Genomic DNA, 21,014 nt, shown 5'->3' with positions numbered 1-21,014 from the left:
AATGTTCTAAAAATAATTTACTTTCTTAAAGAGACACTCTCCTCTCGCAGCCTGTTCAACCTCTTGAAGATGTTTAATGGTCGCGAAACTTTATAGTCAACTGCTTTATGTTACTTTAGTATAAGGGACACTGAAAAATCTTGTTTCACTCACTATCTTTGGAATATCAGCTGAAGCTGAAAGAAAAGATTTCTAATTTAGCATACTGATACAAATCATCAGTGATAACAATTTAGAAACCCAGGAGGGTTGTTGGGAAACAATATGAACAAATCAGTGGGCTTCATATACATGTATGTGCCCATGCATATGTATCAGGAAACTCTGGAAAACAGATTTTATTCATAATGTCCATCAAAATTATGAGATACAAAGACATCAACTTAGTAAACTGTATAATGTGCAAAAAAAAAAGTTCCTGAGGGACCCAAAAATTAAGACTTGAGTAAAAAGACAGGAAGATACAGCTTGATAAAGACGTCAAAACTCCCTACCATTTTGTACAGTTTCATTGAAATTTCAGTAAAATTTTTGGGCTTTCTAAAGCCCTTATGAGAAAATAAACCAGAAATTCTAAAAGAGAAACATCATGAGGGGGGAAGTAGCCCTATCAGATACTAAAATATGTTGTAAAACTAATTACTATAGAATGATCTGGCAGTTAAATGAAAAATCAGTGGAAGCAAGTATAAAGTCCAGATATACTCAAATATGTAAAAGAAAAACCAAACCAAACCCGTTGCTGTCAAGTCGATTCTGACTCATGGTGACCCTATAGGACAGAGTAGAATGGCCCCATAGGGTTTCCAAGGAGTGGCTAGTGGATTTGAAGTGCCGACCTTTTGGTTAGCAGTCAAACTCTTAACTACTGTACCACCAGGGCTCGATGTAAGAGAAAGTATATAATAAAAATAGTAGTTTTGATCAGTGCAGGAAATACAGATTATTGAATACATGGTTGTACTAAACCAGATGGCCAAATAGTTTTGTTTTTGTTTTTTTAAGTGTATTTTTGCATACAAAAAACACAAAGTCAGATGAGAAACTATAAAAAATTATTCGTAACTCATACCACAGATAAAGGATTAATTTTCTTCCTTTAAAATACCAATCTGGAATTAAAAAATAACCCAAGAGAAAAATCTAAGACTTACAGGAGATGGTTCACAGGCAAGAACTGTTTCTTAAACAAAAAAAACTTAACTTTCCTCACAGCAAGAAAAATATAAGTTAGAATCATAATTTACACCTAATAGATGGGTAAGCATAAAAACGTTTTTAACAACTGTATTTACCAGGGGTGTTGGGCGACAGGTATTCTCATATATTGATGGTGATAATATAAATTGGTGCAACCTTAATGGACAGCAGTTTGAAAGTAGTATCAGTGAGCTGCATAGGTGAGAAAGGCAGTGTTGGAGGCGAGAGGTTTCCCAAAATCATCCTGCCGCCCCAAGAGCGTGTAGCTGGTATTGGGGAAAGGAAATTTTATCGAGCTCATTTTCCGCCCCATATTTATATGGCCAAGGGCCAAAGCAAAGGAAATGGAGGCAGTTTTAACTGAGCCATAAATCATAAGGGACCTGTGAGGCAAGTGTAGTCTCATGTGGCTTCTTTTTTGTCTTTGCTTCTTAGGAACTGCCCTTTTTCTAAAGAGAAGCCCAAAGGAGGACTGGTCACCTCTTGCATATCTTAAAACCATGGCTCAGGTGAGGTAATGTTTGCTCTCTCCTTTCTAAGATAGTCACCGCCCCCCCCCCCCCCCCTTTTTTTAAGGATATTTGAGCATTTGCTTTCCTGTCCTAAGGAAGGGTTCCCTTTTAGGCACCTGGCCCCTATATCTTCCCATATTAGTCAGATAAGCCTGTACCTTCCCCAGATGTTCCTCCTAATTTTAACTGAGTGGGTATATCATTCAGTATCTCCTTTCTCAGGCTTCTCCCTGAAGCCGTGCTGAAAGAAGCATGCATTCCCTCAAGCTACATGAGAATATATCACTAAAGGAAGCTATCTTGTCTAGACAGTGATTTGCTATCTAAAGGATGAGTGCTTAGAAAAGCTTTAATCATGTCCACAGACCTGAGTTTTCCAGTAAATCAAGATGGAGGTGGAATTGATAGATTGCAGTATTAATAAGTGGCAAGAAGCCCTGTTTTTCAAGACTTTTAGAATTGGAGATACGATTGGCATCTGAGAATCTCTTTTTACTGTCTGGTTTTTCAGTTTGCTTATAGCTGCTAAATAACAATTCCTAAAAAAGCTGTGACCTACCAATGGCATTCTTTCTGGTATTCTGATGGTTTTAGAAATACATATCTTCTAGTTTTATATTTGGATGCAAATTTATATAAAATTTACCTTTGGAAATAAATGTATACGCTTAGATCACTATACTGAACTAACTTTTGAAATACCGTAGTCTTGGTTTTAAATACACTACACTGCCTCGGTTCTTTTTTTTTTTTTAAGAAAACTTTATGTCTGTTGGTTCTCTTCTCTTTAGAGTCTTCAGTTCCTTCTTCACAATCTACCACTATTATTCTAATGATGCCCAAATAATTTTAATCCTAAACCTGTCTGGAGTGTCAGAACCTGTATGTACCCTCCAATGAGATATCACTTCCTGCGTGCTCCACAGAGACTTCAAGCGCATGTCCACGATTCACCTCATATGTCCTTTTACCATCCTGTTCTTTTTTCTGCTTTTTTCCAATCTGCTTATGACCCCACCACCTACCCAGTGGTTAATGCACGTAACCCAGTTAGATATCGTTTCTTCTGCTGTACAGCTATTTCCTGGCAGATCCTGTTCCTCATGTCATAGTTCCTCCATCCCTTTCAGTACCGTCTGTTTGAGTGCCTCTCTCACAGTGGTCACTTGTCTTCCTGTGTAACACACTAAAGTTCTTTTCCGGTCCTCCAAGTGCTCCCACCAGTGCTGCTTACATATCTTTGTGTTTCTTATGCTTTAGATCCAGAACACCTCAGAGGAATGTGTAAGACAGCCTGTTAGGGGAAAGGAAAGGATCAGAATGCCCATTAACAGTTTAAATTCAAGAACCCCCTTTGCTGTTGAGTCGATTCCGACTCATAGTGACCCTACAGGACAGCATATAATTGCCCCATAGGGTTTCTAAGGAGCAGGTGGTGGATTCAAACTGCTGACCTTCTGTCAACAGCTGAACTCTTAACCACTGCACCACCAGGGCTCCCAAATTTAAGAACAGTAATCATTAATAACAATACGGACTTTTCCAATCCATGCATGTGATGTTCTCTTTTATTTTAATCTTTAATTTCTCTTAGTAATGTTTTATTTTCAGTGTACCAGTCTTGGAAGTGTTTTATTACATTTATCTCTGTGTCTTGCAAATGTTTTGCTACATTAGTCCCTAGCTATTCATGATTTTGGGGTCCTGGTGACTCAGTGGTTAAGAGCTCAGGCTGCTCACCAAAAGCTGCTCCTTGGAAACACTGTGAGGCAGTTCTACCCTGTCTTGTAGGATCGCTATGAGTTGGAATGAACTCGACGGCAGTGGGTATTCATACTTTTATGCTATTGTAAATGGTACCGATTTTTATTTCACTTTTCCATTGTTCATTTATTTTATATGAAAATGTAACAGATTTTTCTATACTGACCTGCAGTCTTCCTAGACTCATTTATTCTAGTACCAGTAATTGTTTCATGTTCTTTAGGATTTTCTACATAGACAACCATGTCATGTGCAAATAGTGACTTTTCCTTCTTGCTTTCCCATCTGTATTCCTTTTGTTTCTATTTCTGGCTTTATAATATTGAATAAAAATGGTAAGAACAGACATTCTTACTTTATTCGTGATCTTAGGGGAAAAATGTTCAGTCTTTCACATGAGTCTATTAGCTATAGGTTTTACATAGATGTCCTTTCACATACGTCTGTCAGCTGTAGGTTTTACATAGATGTCCTTTCACATACGTCTGTCAGCTGTAGGTTTTACATAGATGTCCTTTCACATATGTCTGTCAGCTGTAGGTTTTACATAGATGTCCTTTCACATACGTCTGTCAGCTGTAGGTTTTACATAGATGTCCTTTCACATGCGTATATTAGCGTAGGTTATACATAGATGTCCTTCAGTAGGTTGAAGAAGTTCCTCCATATTACTAGTTTACTGGGCGTTTCTATCATGAATGGGTATTGAATGTTACCAGAGGCTTTTTTGCGTCATACAGTTTTTCTCTGTTCTCTATACGGTGAATTATGCTGAATAATTTCGAAATGTTGAACTAGCTTAGTAGTCCTAGGATAAACCTCACTTGGTTAAAACATACTGCTTTTTTATATATTGCTTGATGAATTTGCTAATATTATTAAGGCTTCCCGTGTCTGTCCATGAAGGATACTGTTCTGTAGTTTCCTTGTAATGTCTTTGTCTGGCTTTGGTGTGAGGGTAGTACTGCCTCATAAAACGAGTTGGGGAATATTTTCTCTCTTTTAGTTTTCTGAAAAGGTTTGTGTAGAGTTGGTATTATTTCCTCCTTAAATGTTAGGATTCACCAGTGAAGCCATTTGAGCCTGTAGTTTTCTTTGTGGTAAGTTCAGCAGAAATAGGGCTACTCAGGTTATCTTTCTTTTGAGTGAACTTTTTTAGTTTGTGTTTTTCAAGGAATTTTTCCGTTTCATCTAAGTTATAAAACTTATTGGCATAATGTTGTCCAGAGTATACTTTATCCTTTTGATCACTGTACAGTCTGCAGTGATGCCCCCTCTTTTGCTCCTGTTATTTGTAATTTGTGTCTCTCTCTTTTCCTTTGTCTCTCTGGTTTATCAGTTTCATCAATAGTTTCAAGTCAGCTTTTAGTTTCTTTGATTTCTTCTACTGTTTTTAATTTACGGGGACTTTATGGCACGGAGTGTAGTTTAAGGTAGTGCATATTCTGTATACTCTTGAAAAGAATGTTTATTCTGGTCCTGTTAGGTTGTTAGAGTATTCTCTAAACATCAGAGAGGTCGGATTGGTTGATTGTGCTGGTAAAACCTTCATACGCTTAATTTTCAGCCTACTTGCTCTAGCAGTGTCTGACAGAGGAAGGTTGAAATCTTCAACTATAATTTTTTCCTTTCAGTTCTTTTGGTTATTGTGTATTTCAAAGTTCTGCACCATCCTCACGATCATTGCTATGTTTGAGCCCATTGTTGCAGCCCCTGTGTCAGTCCATCTTGCTGAGGGTCTTCCTCTTTTTCTCTGACCCTCTACTCCCTCTACTAAGCATGATGTGCTTCTCCAGGGACTGGTCCCGCCTAATAACATGTCCAAAGTACATGAGACAACGTCTCGCAGTCCTTTCTTGTAAGAAGCGTTCTGGCTGTTCTTCTTCTAAGACAGGTTTGTTCGTTCTTCTCACAGCCTACGGTATATTCTTCCCCAGCATCATAATTCAAATGCATCAGTTCTTCTTTGGTCTTCCTTACCCATTGCCCAGCTTTTGCATGCATATGAGGCAATTGAAAATACCATGGCTTCGGTCAAGTGCACCTTAGTCTTTAAGGTGACATCTTTGCTTTTTAACACTTGAAAGAGGTACAATATGTTGTTTGATTTCCTGACTGCTACTTCCATGGGTGTTGATTGTGGATCCAAGTAAAATGAAATCCTTGACAACTTCAGCATTTTCTTCTTTTATCATGATGTTGGTTTTTGGTCCAGTTGTGAGGACTTTTGTTTTCTTTATGTTAAGGTTTAATCTATATTGAAGGCCATGGTCTTTGATCTTCATCAGTAAGTGCTTCAAGTCCTCCTTACTTTCAGGAAACAAGGTTGTGTGATCTGCATGTTGCAGGTTGTTAATGAGTCTTCCTGTAATCCTGATATCGAGTCTTTCTTCATATAGTCCAGCTTCACAGATTATTTGCTCAGCATACAGATTGAATATGTATGGCAAAAGGATACAACCCTGACGCATACCTTTCCTGATTTTAAACTGCACAGTATCCCCTTGTTCTGTTCAAATGACTGTCTCTTGGTCTATGGGCAGGTTCTGCACGAGTACAATTAAGTGTTCTGGAATTCCCATTCTTTGCAATGTTACCGGTAATTTTTTATGATCAACACAGTCAAATGCATTTGAATAGTCAGTAAAACACAGATAAACATCTTTCTGATATTCTCTGCTTTTAGCCAAGATCCAGCTGACACCAGCAGTGATAATCCCTCATTCCACGTCTTCTTCTGAATCCAGCTTGAATTTTTGGCAGCTCCCTGTCAATGTAGTGCTGCAACCATTTTTGAATTACCTTCAACAAAATTTTACTTGAGTGTGATATTAATGATATTGTTTGATAGTTTCTGTATTCTGTTGGATCACTTTCTTTAGAATGGGCACAAATATGGACCTCTTCCAGTCAGTTGGTCAGGTAGCTGTGTTCCAAATTTCTCGGCATAGACAAGTGAGTGCGTCCAATGTTGCATCAATTTGCTTAAACATCTTATTTGGTATTCCGTCAATTCCTGGAGCCTTGTTTTTCGCCAGTGTTTTCAGTACAGCTTAGACTTCTTTGTTCAGTACCATTGTTTCTTTGTCATATGCCACCTCCTGAAATGGTTGAACGTTGACCAGTTCTTTTTGGTACAGTGAGTATGTATTCCTTCTACTTCTTTTTGGTGCATCCTGCATCGTTCAGTATTTTGCCCATAAAATCCTTCAGTATTGCAACTCGAGGCTTGAATTTTTTTTTTTTTCCCTCCAGTTCTTTCAGCTTGAGAAATGCCAAGCATGTTCTTCCTTCCTTTTGGTTTTCTAACTCCAGGTTTTTGCATATTTCATTTTAATACTTTACTTTGTCTTCTTGAGCTGCCCTTTGAAACCTTTTCAGTTCTTTTACTTCATCATTCTGTTTGCTGTATCTACTCCACATTCAAGATCAAGTTTCAGAGTCTCTTCTGACATCTATTTTGGTCTTTTCTTTCTTTGCTGTCTTTTTTAAAGACTTTTTGCTTTCTTCTTGTATAATGTCCTTGATGTCATCCCACAACTCATCTGGTCTTTAGTCATTAGAGTTCAGCATGTTAAATCTATCACAACTTACTTGGAGTTAATACTGAAATATTAAGATAAAATACATAAATCTTGCAGCATTTTAGTTCTGTTTACTGCTCCTCCATTTTTAATATTTTTGCGGCCATATGCATGATACCTCTGTTCATAATAAAAAGCGTTAAAATGTTTATTGGAAGGAAACAGCAGTAAGGCTTCAAGACCTAGTTTTCGACAAAGAATTCTTAGGTATGACACCAAAAGCTTGAGCAGCAAAAGATGAAATAGATAAAATCAGCTTCATCAAAATTTAAAACTTTCGTGCATCAAAAGACATTATGAAGAACATAAAGAGACAACCCACAGAATGAGCAAAAATATTTGGGAACTATATATCTCATAAGAATTTAATATCCAGAATATATAAAGAACTCAACAAGAAAAAAACAAACAACCCAATTAAAAAATGGGCAAAATTTTGAATAGACAGTTCTCCAAAGAAGATATACAGTTGGCCAGTAAGCACATGAAAACATGCACAATATCATCAGTCATTTGTGGTGGTGTTGGGTGCCATCGAGTCGATTCCAAAGGATATGACCCCATGTGGCAAGGTAGGACTGCCCCCATAGGGTTTTCTTGGCTGTAGTCTTTACAGAATCAGATCACCAGGTGTTTTAGTTATCTCTCACAGAAATACCACCAGTGAATGGCTTTACCAAAGAGAAATTTATTCTCTCACAGTCTGTGAGGCTAGAAGTCCAAATTCAGGGTCCCAGCTCTGTCATCTCTGGGGGAAGGTCCTTGTCGTCATTCTGCCCTCATCTAGGAGCTTCTCAGTGCAGGGACCCTGGGTCCAAAGGATGCGCTTGCTCCTGGCTCTTCTTTCTTAGTAGTAGGAGGTTCCCCTCTCTCTCTGCTTGCTTCTCTCTTTTATATCACGAAAGAGATTGACTTAAGACATAACCTAATCTTGTAGGTTGAGTCCTGCCTCATTAACATAACTGCCACTAATCTTGCCTTATTAACATCATAGAGGTAGGATTTACAATGCCTAGGAAAATCATATAAGATAATAAAATAGGGGACAGTCACACAATACTGGGAATCATGGCGTAGGCAAGTTGACAGACGTTTTGGGGGGACACAATTCTATCTATGACACCAGGTCTTTCTCCTACAGAGCCACTGGGTGGGTTTGAATCACCAGCCTTTCGGAGTGCAGCTGAGCACTTAAATCATTGCACCACCAGGGCTCCTTAGGGAAATGCAAATCAAAACAGTATGAGATACCACTTCGCACCCACTAGGATGGCCAATATCAGGAAAAAGGTAAGTAACAAGTGTTGGCGAGGAAGTAGAGCAACAGGAACTCTAATCTCTTGGTGGTGGGAATGTACAATGGTACAGCCACTAAGAGTCTGGCAGTTCCTGAAAAAGGTAAACATAGACTTGTTACCATATAATGCCGTAATTCTACTCCTCGGTACATACCCAAAATACTTGAGAGCAGGGACTCAAACAGATACTTGTACACCAGTATACCTTGCAGCATTATTCACAAGAGCCAAGAGGTGTAAACAACCCAAGTGTTTATCAAGAGACGAATGGATAAACAAAATGTGGTATATTTATATAATGGAATATTACACAGCCATAAAGAGAAATAAAGTTCTGATACGTGCTACAGCGTGGATAAACCTTGAAAACATGCTTAGTGAAATAATCAGACACAAAGGACAAATACCATGTGACTCCACTTATATAAAAGACTTAAAACACACACATGCATATAGACAAAAATTGTTAGTGGTTAGCAGGGATTGGGGGAGAGGAAGATGGGGAGTTATTGGTTGTGGGGTACTGAGTTTCTGTTTAGGGGAATGCAAAACAGCTGAAAATGGATAGTGGTGATGGTTGGCACAACATGATCGTAACCCTTTCGTGACTGAATTATTTTTTGCTTTTAATTTCTTGTTGATACATTTCTTCATTAATGGAATGCATGCCGAATCATTGAGTGTGTCTGAATTTTTGGTAGGTAATATGGATTTTGATACCTGTATTATGTGGGACACATATGTCCCTCTGGCCCCTGGGGTAGACTGGTGGTACGTCAGGTGCGCTGTGTCTCATGCAGGTGCCTGAGGTATTATCATGAACGTGGAATCATCATGAGAAACACAACTTCCAGATAACACAGAGGAACCCGGAAATATACTCACAAGGCTTATCTTGGTGTACAAAAGCCAAAAGCATGACCCCTTACAATACCCTGTAAAAACAGGAATTGGCGGCACACGCCCACTGCTTCCATTTCAAACAGCCATACAGATCCCACCTGCAGGCAGCACATACTGTCAGTAGGGAAGTAGCTGCCCAGTAAACCTGAGAGGTGGGAAATACAGGTGGACGCCAGATGTCACACGGGTCTTTAATGTCATTGAACTGTGAACTTAAATATGGTTGTAACGGCATATGTTTTGTTATACGTATGTTGTTGTTAGCTGCCATTAAGTTGGCTCGAAACTCATGGTGGCTCCATGCACAAGAGAATGAAACACTGCCCGGTGCTGTACCATCCCCGTGATGGGTTGCAGATCAGACCATCGTGACTCAGAGTGTTCACTGGCTGATTTTCAGAAGTCCACTGCTAGGCCTTACTAGCCTGTCTTAGTCTAAAAGCTCTGCTGAAACCCGTTCAGCATTGTAGCAACATGGCGGCCTCTGCCGACAGACAGGCGGTGGCCGCACTGCAGGAGCACTGGCTAGAAGTTGGACCCGGGCCTCCTGCATGGGAGGTGAGAGTGCTACCCCTGAACCACCAATGCCTTCTATATTTTACCACAATAATAAAAAGAAGTTTTGGAGACAAAAAGTTTTACTTTGTCTACAGCTAAGAATGATTTTTACAGTTTAAATGTCTGAAAAAAATAAAAACAAATTTATTTTGTGGCATCCTTTGTCTGCTAAATCCAACATCTGGGCCCACTACAATTATTTTTTATAACTGTCTTTTTCCCGAGTATGGGTCATATTCCCCCTCCTTTTTTGTTTTGCTTTATTTGCATGTCTAGTAATTTTTTTTCTAGAAAATTGGGCATTATGAATAATATATATATATATAAATCTGTTGCCCTTAAGTTGAGTCCAGTTCGTAGTGACCCTGTGGGACAGAGTAGAACTGTCCCATAGGGTTTCCAAGGAGCCGCTGACAGATTCGAATTGCTGGCGTTTTGGCTAGCAGCCGTATCTTTTAACCACTGTGCCACCAGGGCTCTTTTATATATGTATATATACACACACACACATACATATATATAAACCTACTTCCCATCAAGTTGATTTTGACTCATGGCAACCCCATGCGTTACACGGTAGAACTGTTCCATAGGGTTTTCTTGGCTGTAATCTATATGGAAGCCAAATGCCTTTTACCCGTCATTGGATCGGTTCGAACAGCAAACCTTTAGGTTAGTAGTCAAGGGTGAAATGCCTGTGCCACCTGGACCTTTAATGTGTTATCGTGACTGAATTCTGTTGTGTCTGTTACGTTTTTCTGAGGATTACTGGGTTTTTGTTCTAGCAGGCGATTAAACTTCCAATTAAGTTGGGATAAAACGTCAAGCTCTGTCTCTCCCCTCTGTGTAAAGCAGCTGATACTTCCCCTGGTTCTTCAGGCTTCCAGCTGACGCTTTTGACCTGGTCCCCTGGTAGGAGGGATGCATTCTCCCTTGTGTTCCTATAACTTAGTTTCAGTCAAGGATTTAGTAAGTGTATACTTAGATATGAGGGCTTCCTTTCTGCAATTCTCTTGCTTCCAGGGGTTCACGCCTTTCCAGCTGTTTTGTCAGCCCCAAGCTCTGACACCTCAATCCAGGAAGACTTCACTTTTCTTCTGCTTGAGCTGTGAAAAGGCTGTGGAATGCCCTCAGTCAAAAAAAGCAGAAGGCTCAGAAATCTTACTAGGTGCAGTTCTGTTTTTCAAGGAAAGAGTCCTCTCTGGTTTCTTTCTGCTTTTTGCTAAGCCTCCTGTAGTTTCCACAGACATGCATAATTTAACTATCAGCCGGTGGGGGGTATGGTTTATACTCATATTTTGGTTTCATTCTCTCTGCAGTCCTCTCAATTCCAGATGTCTCCCTAAATTTCAAGCTGCCCTGCTGGCCTTAAATTCTGTCCTCTACCGCCTTGAGCAAGTAAAGAGTGTGATCCATGTTGTATTAATTTTTGTGTATGGTGAGAAGTTAGGACCCAGCTTCATTGTCCCAGCACAATTTGTTAAAGAGACTGTTCTTCCCCCATTGAGTAGACTTGGCACCTTAGTTGAAACTCAGTTAGCCATAGGTTTATGGATTTATTTTTGGGCTCTCAGCTCTATTCTGTTGACTTACATGTCTGTCCTGATGTCGGTACCACATTGTTTTGATTACTGAAGTTCTGTAGTAAGCATTGAAATCAGAAAGTGTCAGTCCTCCAGCTTTGTTCTTTTTCAGGATTGTTTTGACCATTTGGGGTCCCTTGCAATTCTATATGAATTTGAGGATTGGCTTTTCCATTTCTGCAAAAAAGGCGGGTGGGATTCTGATGAAGATTGCATTGAATCTGTAGATCACTTTGGGTAGTTTTAACATCTTAATGATACTAAGCCTTCTGATCCAAGAACAGAGGATGTCTTTCTGTTTACTTAGGCCTTCTTTAATTTTTTTTAGCAGTGTTTTGTAGTTAAGTGTATAAGTCTTTCATCTTCTTGGTTAAATTTATTCCTGGTGATTTTGTTCTCTAGATACCATCATAAATAGAATTGTTTTGTTAATTTCCTTTTCAGATTATTTATACTGGTTGATAGAAACACAAAAGATTTTTTGTGCATTGACCTTGTATCCTGCAATTTTGCTGACTACACCTATTACCTCTAGTAGCTTTCTGGTGTATTCTTTGAGATTTCTATATATAGGATCATGTCATCTGTGAATATAGTATTACTTCTTCCTCTCTAATTTGGTTGCCTTTTATTTCTTTTTCTTGCCTCATTCCTTTGGCTAGAACTTCCAATACAATATTGAATAATAGTGGTGAAAGCTGACATGCTTGTCTTGTTGCTGATCTTAGGAGGAAAAATTTCAGTTTGTCACCATTGAGTTTGCTGTGAGCTTTTCTTAAATACCCTCTATTATGTTCCTCTATGCATTTTTTTACTGCAGTAGAAAATGTATAACAAAAAGATCAGACTTACTGACCTGATAGAGACTGGAGAAACCCCAAGAGTATGGTCCCCACACACCCTTTTAGCTCAGGAATGAAGTCACTCCTGAGGTTCACCCTTCAGCCAAAGATTAGAACCCACACCCAGTGCCGTCAAGTCGATCCCAAAGATTAGACGGGTCATAAAACAAAACGAGACTAAATGGGCACACCAGCCCAGAGGCAAGGATGAAAAGGCAGGAGGGGACAGGAAAGCTGGTGATTGGGAACCCAGCGTCGAGAAGGGAAACTGTTGAATATCGTGGGATTGGTAGCCAGTGTCACAAAACAATGTGTGTACTAATTGTTTAGTGAGAAGTTGGTTTGTTCTGTAAACTTTCATCTAAAGTACAATTAAAAAAAAACAAAAAAACCCTTAGCATTAAAAAAAATGATATATACATGAAAATTTGCCATTTCAACATTTTTTATGTTTATAATTCAGTGTCATTAATTACATTCATCATTTTGTGCAACCATCACCACTGTTTTCAAATTTTTCATCATCCTTCACAGAAACTCGGTGCCCCTTAAGCAGTAACTCCCTTTCCCCCTCCCTTCCATCCCTGGGGGAAACCCTGGTGGTGTAGTGGTTAACTGCTGCGGCTGCTAACCAAAAGGTCAGCAGTTCAAATCTACCAGGCGCTCCTTGGAAACCCTATGGGAGCAGTTCTGCTCTGCCCTATAGGGTCACTATGAGTCGGAATAGACTCGATGGCAGTGGGTTTTGGTTTGGTCTGTCCCTGGGAACCACTGTTAAACTTTGGTCTCTCTACATTTGCCTATAAGTGAGATCATGCAATATTTGTCCTTCTGTGTCTGATTTCCTTCACTCAGGTGTCCCTGGGTGGTGCAGTTAATGCACTTGGTTGCCAACTGAAAGGCTGAAGTTTCAAGTCCACCCAGAGATGCCTTGGATGAAAGGCCTGGCAACCTACTTCCAAAAAACCAGCCATTGAAAACCCTGTGGAGCACAGTTCTACTCTGACATGTATGGGGTTGCCATGAGTCCGAATCGACTCAACAGCAGCTCGTGGTGGTATTTCATTCAGCGTCATGTTGTCAAGTTTCATCTGTGTCATAGCATGTATCAGAGGTTCATTTCTCTTTACAGCTGAGTAATACTCCGCTGTCTGTATATACGGTATCGGTGGGCGCTTAGGTTGTTACACCTATTGCGAATGGCGCTGCAGTAAACGGTGGTGTACGGGTATGTCTGCGTTTCTGCTTTCAAGTCCTTTGGTTATATACCTAGGAGTGGGACTGCTGGGTCATATGGTAATTCGGTGTTGAACTTTCTGAAGAGCCTTCATGCATTTTTGAAACCATATTCTTCCTGCATAACACATCCATGTTAAAGGGAAAAAACATTTACCTCCTAAGTGAAGCCTAAGAAGTTATTCTCACCTTGTGGTGCCTACTAACCTAGTACTTCTATCACTGATCTGTAGCACCTTCTTGCAGATATGTGTTAACATGTCTCTGAAACCATAGCTTCTGATGAGCATGGACAGTGTTCTGGCTCTCCAGTAAACTCAAACAGTTATTAGGCCCAAAGTGACCTTACAGTAAATACTTTTAGAATGAGTTACTAAATAAATGCAGTGGTAGGTATTTCTACCTTGATTTTTTATCTTTTCTCTACACTATAAACCACAAAACAATGAAATGATAGCCTTCCTTTACATTTGCATATGGATGCTACAAAGGAACAGGGTCACCGTTCCAATCCATTACAGGGATCAGTGTCATTCAAAGACGTGACTGTAAACTTCACCCGGGAGGAGTGGCAACACCTGGATCCTGCTCAGAAGACTCTGTACATGGACGTGATGTTGGAAAACTATTGCCACCTTGTCTCTGTGGGTAAGGAACACTCTTGCTTGAAACTTTAAGTGACACGCATTTAATTTCAGAGTGTGTAACCCTGAATTCCAGGGCTAAAGGATGATGAACTAACTTTCAGTTAGCAAAAAATTTGATGGTGGTATCACCTGGCTGGTGCAGAGTGCTAAGCTTGCTGATCCCCAAATGAATACTGTAATTTTCTCAGCACTGAAACTGCATCTTAGGCATCTTCAAAGGTGTTGAAGCCCAACAACTTGAGCTTAGTCTTATTTTTCCTTATCAGGGTGTCACATGACCAAGCCCGATGTGATCCTCAAGTTGGAGCGAGGAGAAGAGCCGTGGACATCATTTGCGGGTCATACCTACTTAGGTGAGTTTCTGAGTCCCAGGCAGATGCAATCTAGTGGCAATTACATCGTAGAAGTGGTCTGGTTGTGGGTGGCACCTTGAAAATGTTGTAGGAGTGTCCTTTTAAAGGCTCCTAATCTTCGAAGTGACCTCATGCCTCAAACACTGAACACCATACTTTGAGATATCACCGTCCTCAAATACATTCTTTCCTAGTCTTGTTGACGTTATCAGGGACACTCCACTCTTGTTTTTGCTGTTGAGTGCCATCGAATCGATTCTGGTTCATGGTGACCCATGTGACATGGCAGGACTGTCCCATAGGGTTTCCTTGGCTGTAATCTTTATGGAAGCAGATCACCAGGTCTTTTCTTCTGCAGAGCTGCTGGGTGGGTTTAAACCACCAACTTTTCAGTTAGCAGCCAAGTGCTTAACCATTGCACCACCAGGGCTCCTTTATTTCAGTCTTACCCAAAATTTACTATAAGCCTTCCTTCTTTTAGATCTTTTTTCTTGATTTTTGTCTCTTTTTCACATTCTCAGTCTCCTGTCTTGTAGCCATTGTGGCAGATTTCTTTTTAGGCATTTTTAAATCTGTCTTTAAAAAAAGAGAAAATGCTTGCCTCATATTTTTCTTCTTAATGCCAATTTGTTTTCTGTACTCTCAGTTCTCATTTTCACCACAATTTAGGTGTTAATTTTAAAACCCACTTCCCTCACCCCAGGTTGAAAATTTCAGAGTCATAATTTTCTTCAGAAAACCTCTGTGGTTTTCATTTTATAGTGCTGCTCATCACCCTTGGTTTTGATAAAATTAACTCATTCTCATTCTCTTCCCCTGAATGCTTATTTATGACTTGATCTGTTTTCTTCACCACTGTGGCCATATTGTCTAGAGTAATGCCTGGCACAGAAGAGTCATGGAGTTTTTTTTTTTTTTTAATAAATGCATATTGTTTCACTGGACTCTCAGTCTCAGATCCCTAAAGGAATCTGTCTTTATTAACTCCCTCAAATTATAATAATCTCATCCATTCTCAGGACTTAAGCTCCTTGTTTCATCCACTCTAGTCCTTCAGGAATACTACGCTCTGATGATCACCTGTTTTGTTACAGTGTATCAGATATGAAAATCACTAACTTTCCCACCTCTAAAATTCTTCCCCATTATCTGTTTCTATATTGTTTTTCCCCACCATGATGTCAGGTTTATTTTTCTGTCTCTGTCATCCTTTCTTTTTGATGTCTTCATAATTTGTATTATCTACATTCTCTCATGTTGTCATTTGTCAGACATCATAGAAAATGACAACTATCTTATTTCATGCCTCAATTACTGTAATTATTGTTTGTCTTTGCCTTAATTTTTATGTGAAATCTTTCAATTTATATCGTTACTTTCCTGACAAGGTACTGAAACTGCATCTTAGTCATTTTTCAAATACTTGCTCCCTCTTATTGGTCATTATTTATTAATTTCTTTCAAAGGTTGCCACACTAAGGCCTCATCTGGTCTTTCCAGTGTTACTTCTCTTTCTTGCTGAAAACTCTTGACTTATGACCTAGTCTCCTAAATGTTTTCCATACATATAGGCTTTGTCATCCCATCTGTTTTTTATTGTGTTGTGTTCTCCTTTCCAGATACTATATATCTTTTAAGTCTCAAGATTTTTTTCTTCATGAGTTATTCCATATCACATTCACTTTTCCTTTTTCTGAATTCCAGTACTAATTACTATGACACACACACAAAACTCTTGGATATAATCATGTAATTTGATACTTAATTGCACATGATTTTTGCTTAAGGTTTCTTTCCTCCATAGATATGACCCTCTGAATTTTCTTTAATGTGAAGCATGTTAGATATTTAGTAGTTACTTCATTAATTGTCCCTGGAGCTATGTCAGTTGATACCTTCCTCATCCATTCAGAAAGCATGTACTGAGAAGTTCCTTTTAAGTATACCTGCTCTGGCATTGTCCTTATAGATGCTGATTGAAATGGCTGTTCTGCCAAATAACCACCTACCTAAGATATACCAAAAAAAAAAAAAATGCTGTTGCCGTAGGAAAAAAAAAAACGTGTTGTTGTGTGTGTGTGTCATAGTAATTAGTACTGGAACTCAGAAAAAGGAAAAGTGAATGTGATATGGAATAACTCATGAAGAAAAAAATCTTGAGACTTAAAAGATATATAGTATCTGGAAAGGAGAACACAACACAATAAAAAAAACAAATGGGATGACAAAGCCTACATGTATGGATTCCAATTCATAGTGACCCTAAGATATACAGTGTTGATATAAACTCAGAAGGCTTCAGTGGAGACAGCCAATAAAATGCTCCTTTCTATGAACATAGATTATCAAAATCTGTGCTTTTATGGAATATTTGATTCAGTAGAAGGTTAACAGAATTGTTAAAATGTATTTTTCAGAGCATAATTATTTTTAAGAAAATAGTGTTGGGGAAGTGGTGAAGAGTTTTTGAAATCATGAAACAGTAGCAGTTTCTTGAGGGTCTCTAAACATGAGTAGAAATAAGACTAAAGGCAAGCTAACTGACTAAAAGAACATAACCAGAGGCTTGTGATTAAGAAGGAGTAAGGTATTTATGTACCAATAAATACTAGGTCTCACTGAAGCACATGTTATTTGTTTATGGGTGGGACTTATCAGATAAGTAAGTAGACAAGTCTGAAAACGTGTGTGAATATAAAAAGTGAATCTAGGTGATGTAAAATTTTGTTTACAGAAGATCCCTCATATGTTCGTACTAGAGGTAATAGACTCAAAGAAGAAATAGATGATTTCTGAGCCCATTTTTAACATTGTTCACTAGATGTGGCTGTTAGCAGTATAACAAAAGTAAAGTATAGCTATAAATTCATAAGAAAAATACAAGTTAAGTTTAATGAATTAATCCACCCTGTGGTTCCCCATGTGAAAAGCTGGAGTTAAGGAATGTTACTGCATTGGGAAAGACTTTAACCAGTCTTTCCCTAAACCTGGAAAACCAACTAAGCAAATTGAAAAGAGGAATAGTTAGAATTGATGGTCAGGAGTTTCATTATTGAATAATTCTGAAAGAGTTAATTGATGGTAACAGCTATCTGAATACAGCAGTGAATATTTTAAAGTTCTTGTTGGGAATGTTTTCCCCTTACAAGAGAAAATGATTTCCAGCTATACGGAAGACTTGAGCCTAGACTATAGGATTATTTTCTGAACACTAGAAAATTGATGCTGGAAAAAAATTAATTTGCCATTGAAGAGAGAGGAAGAAAGCCAACTGGAAGCATTTTATCACAGTAATCGGGGGATGAGTATATCAAAGGATATGGTCTGATCTTTGCCCTCTAAAAGTAATCCATCTTCTCATATATTCTCTGAACAAACTTTTCTTGGTCATCCTACTTATAGTTTATAGTGTCCTTGGTAGGCTCAGGTCATTGCCTCTGAATCCACCTATCCAAGCAACAACCCCTCCATTACCATTCTTAGTGTTCTGCTCGCTGCTTCTTGTGTTCATTTCACTTTATGAAGTTCTGGTGCAAAAGGTACTAGTATTCATTGCTTATTTTTTCATCCTTTTTCACAATGAAGCAGGGTTCTTGTTTATGTTTTGTGGTTTTTCCCAGCCAGGGGGTAATTTGTCCTGGGTCCTTTTTGGCCCATATGCTAGGCCTGAAACCACTCAGCCCTAGTACAATTCCTTTCCATAGTACATGTGTGAAGATTCACAAATTGTTATTAATTGTATTGTTTTCTAGAAGAAAGCTGGAAAGCTGAAGACTTCTTAATGAAATCAAAGGAACACCAAGATAAATATTCTAGATCAGTTGTATTCATCAACCACAAAAAACTGATTAAGGAGAAAGGTAATATATACAAAAAGACATTTACTCTAGGCAAAAACTCTGTTAATTCAAAAAATCTACCTTCTGAGTATGGTACTCATGGAACAATTTTTAAAAATGTTTCAGAATTAATCATCAATAATCTAAGCCCTGCAAAAAAGAGACTTGGTGAATGTAATGGATATGGGAAATCATTCCTCAATACTAAGCAAGAGACAGCTCACCCTGGAGTCAAATCCCATAATCAAAGTGGGAAAGCTGTCAGTCATAATGAAGTGCTTATTCAGTATCAGAAGATGGAAACTCCAGCACAGCCACCTGTATATAATGAACGTGAGAAATTTTTCCTTAAAAAGGGAGGCTTAATTACACATAATGGAGCTTACAGAGGGGCAAACCCATCTGAATACAGTAAAAGGAGACGAGCAACCAATATTGAAAAAAAACACATGTGCACCGAATGTGGGAAATCCTTCTGCAGGAAGTCAGTATTGATTCTGCATCAGGGAATTCACACAGAGGAAAAACCCTACCAATGTCATCATTGTGGAAATGCATTTAGAAGAAAGTCATATCTCATTGATCATCAGAGAACTCACACCGGAGAGAAACCCTTTGTTTGTAATGAATGTGGTAAGTCCTTCCGCCTAAAGACAGCCCTCACTGATCATCAAAGAACACATACAGGGGAGAAATCATACGAATGTTCAGAATGTAGGAATGCCTTCAGGTTGAAGTCACACCTCATTCGTCATCAGAGAACTCACACGGGAGAGAAACCATATGAATGCAATGAATGTGGGAAGTCCTTCCGCCAGAAGACAACTCTCTCTTTACACCAGAGAATTCATACAGGGGAGAAACCCTATATTTGTAAAGAATGTGGGAAGTCTTTCCATCAGAAGGCAAACCTTACTGTACACCAAAGAACTCATACAGGGGAGAAGCCTTATATTTGTAATGAATGTGGGAAGTCTTTCTCCCAGAAGACGACCCTTGCTCTTCATGAGAAAACTCATAATGAGGAGAAACCCTATATTTGTAATGAATGTGGGAAGTCCTTCCGCCAGAAAACAACCCTAGTAGCACATCAGAGAACACATACAGGGGAAAAATCCTATGAATGTCCTCACTGTGGGAAGGCCTTTAGAATGAAGTCATACCTCATTGATCATCACAGAACTCACACGGGAGAAAAACCATTCGAATGTAACGAATGTGGGAAATCCTTCAGTCAGAAGACAAATCTCAATCTACATCAGAGAATTCATACAGGGGAGAAACCCTATATTTGTAGTGAATGTGGAAAGTCCTTTCGCCAGAAAGCAACCCTCACTGTGCATCAGAAAATACATACAGGGCAGAAATCCTATGAATGTTCTCAGTGTGGGAAAGCCTTTAGCAGGAAGTCATATCTCATTCATCATCAAAGAACTCATACAGGGGAGAAACCATATAAATGTAATGAATGTGGGAAGTGTTTTCGCCAGAAGACAAATCTCATTGTACATCAAAGAACTCACACAGGGGAGAAACCGTATATTTGTAATGAGTGTGGTAAATCCTTCAGTTACAAGAGAAACCTCATGGCTCATCAGAGAACTCACAAGGGAGAAAACATGGAATGCAATAAATAATGTGATTTCTTTGTGCAGCCTTTCCAAATCATTGTAAACTTTTTAGTTAAAAAAAAAATGCTTAAACATGTTAACAATTTTAATCACAAGTGAAATAACTCATCAATTTAATTATGTTTTGCTTACTAGCATACAAAAGGGGTATAATTATTGTTACTGAACTCTATCAGCAGTGAAGCTATTTGAAAAAAATTTTTACTGAATCAGTTTACTAAAACATACATATATGTGTGTGCATGTGTATGTATATATACATACACACACATACATGCAGTGGCAAGATATAGGTATAAGCACCAGTCTCCATAAGGGAAAGAAAATATAAGCTGTATTTCTTATTGAACTCTGGAATAAAAAGTAGTTGTTACTTCCCCAAAGATAACCATTTCCCTGACTTATAATACCATAAAGTAGTTTTTGCATATTTTAATTTTTATCATACATCATGAATTCTTCTGTGTCTTTGTTTCACTCAACATCATTTTTAAGATTCATACATTACTGCATATGGCAGTAGCGTATTTTCATTCTGTATACTATTCCATTTTAAGAATACACTATTCTGTTGGGGGACATTTGTATTTTTTTTTTAATTTTTGTGTTATAATAAAAACACTGCTACACGTACCCTTGTATGTGTCCTCTGATGTGTGTGTGTGTTTCTGTTGGTTCTATACCTAAAAGTGGATGGTGTACGGTTTTTTCAGCTATAGTATTTTCAGCCAAGCATCTAATTTTGGCGAGAAACAAATCTTAATGTAACCAATATGGAAAGGTCTGTGGCAGTCATTCAAACTAGAGAATTCCTATGAAAAAGCTTATAATGTTATAGTTGTGAGAAGGCCTTTAGTCATGGATATATGAATATAATAAATGTAGAAAGTCCTTTAGCTGTGGCCCAAACGTTACACAACACCAGAGATTTTGTATTGGAAGGAAGTCCTGTAGTTGTCATGATTATAGTGGTACTTTTTGTCATAGCGTACACCTTGTGCAACATCAAAGAATTCATACTAGAGAAAGGGAGGTTAAAAAGGGAAATAGGTGGGTAAAGCTCA

At 38.6% G+C, this 21,014-nt stretch overlaps 1 protein-coding gene across 1 annotated transcript in view; it reads left to right on the top strand.

Moving 5' to 3' along the window:
• Window positions 1-20,736, top strand: part of ZNF567 (zinc finger protein 567) — a 22,813-nt gene extending 2,077 nt beyond the window's left edge. The window contains exons 4-8 of the mRNA XM_049902175.1: window positions 1,636-1,709; window positions 8,202-8,350; window positions 14,002-14,128; window positions 14,394-14,480; window positions 18,233-20,736. Of these exons, the coding sequence (XP_049758132.1) occupies window positions 8,303-8,350; window positions 14,002-14,128; window positions 14,394-14,480; window positions 18,233-19,956 (1,986 nt within the window). The 5' untranslated portion in view covers window positions 1,636-1,709; window positions 8,202-8,302 and the 3' untranslated portion in view covers window positions 19,957-20,736. The remainder of the gene's footprint in view (window positions 1-1,635; window positions 1,710-8,201; window positions 8,351-14,001; window positions 14,129-14,393; window positions 14,481-18,232) is intronic.
• Window positions 20,737-21,014: the final 278 nt, after the last annotated feature.

The sequence above is a fragment of the Elephas maximus genome, chromosome 11 (genome assembly GCF_024166365.1).
Source record: "Elephas maximus indicus isolate mEleMax1 chromosome 11, mEleMax1 primary haplotype, whole genome shotgun sequence".
Lineage (NCBI taxonomy): Eukaryota > Metazoa > Chordata > Mammalia > Proboscidea > Elephantidae > Elephas > Elephas maximus.
This window is presented reverse-complemented; position numbering and strand designations above follow the sequence as displayed.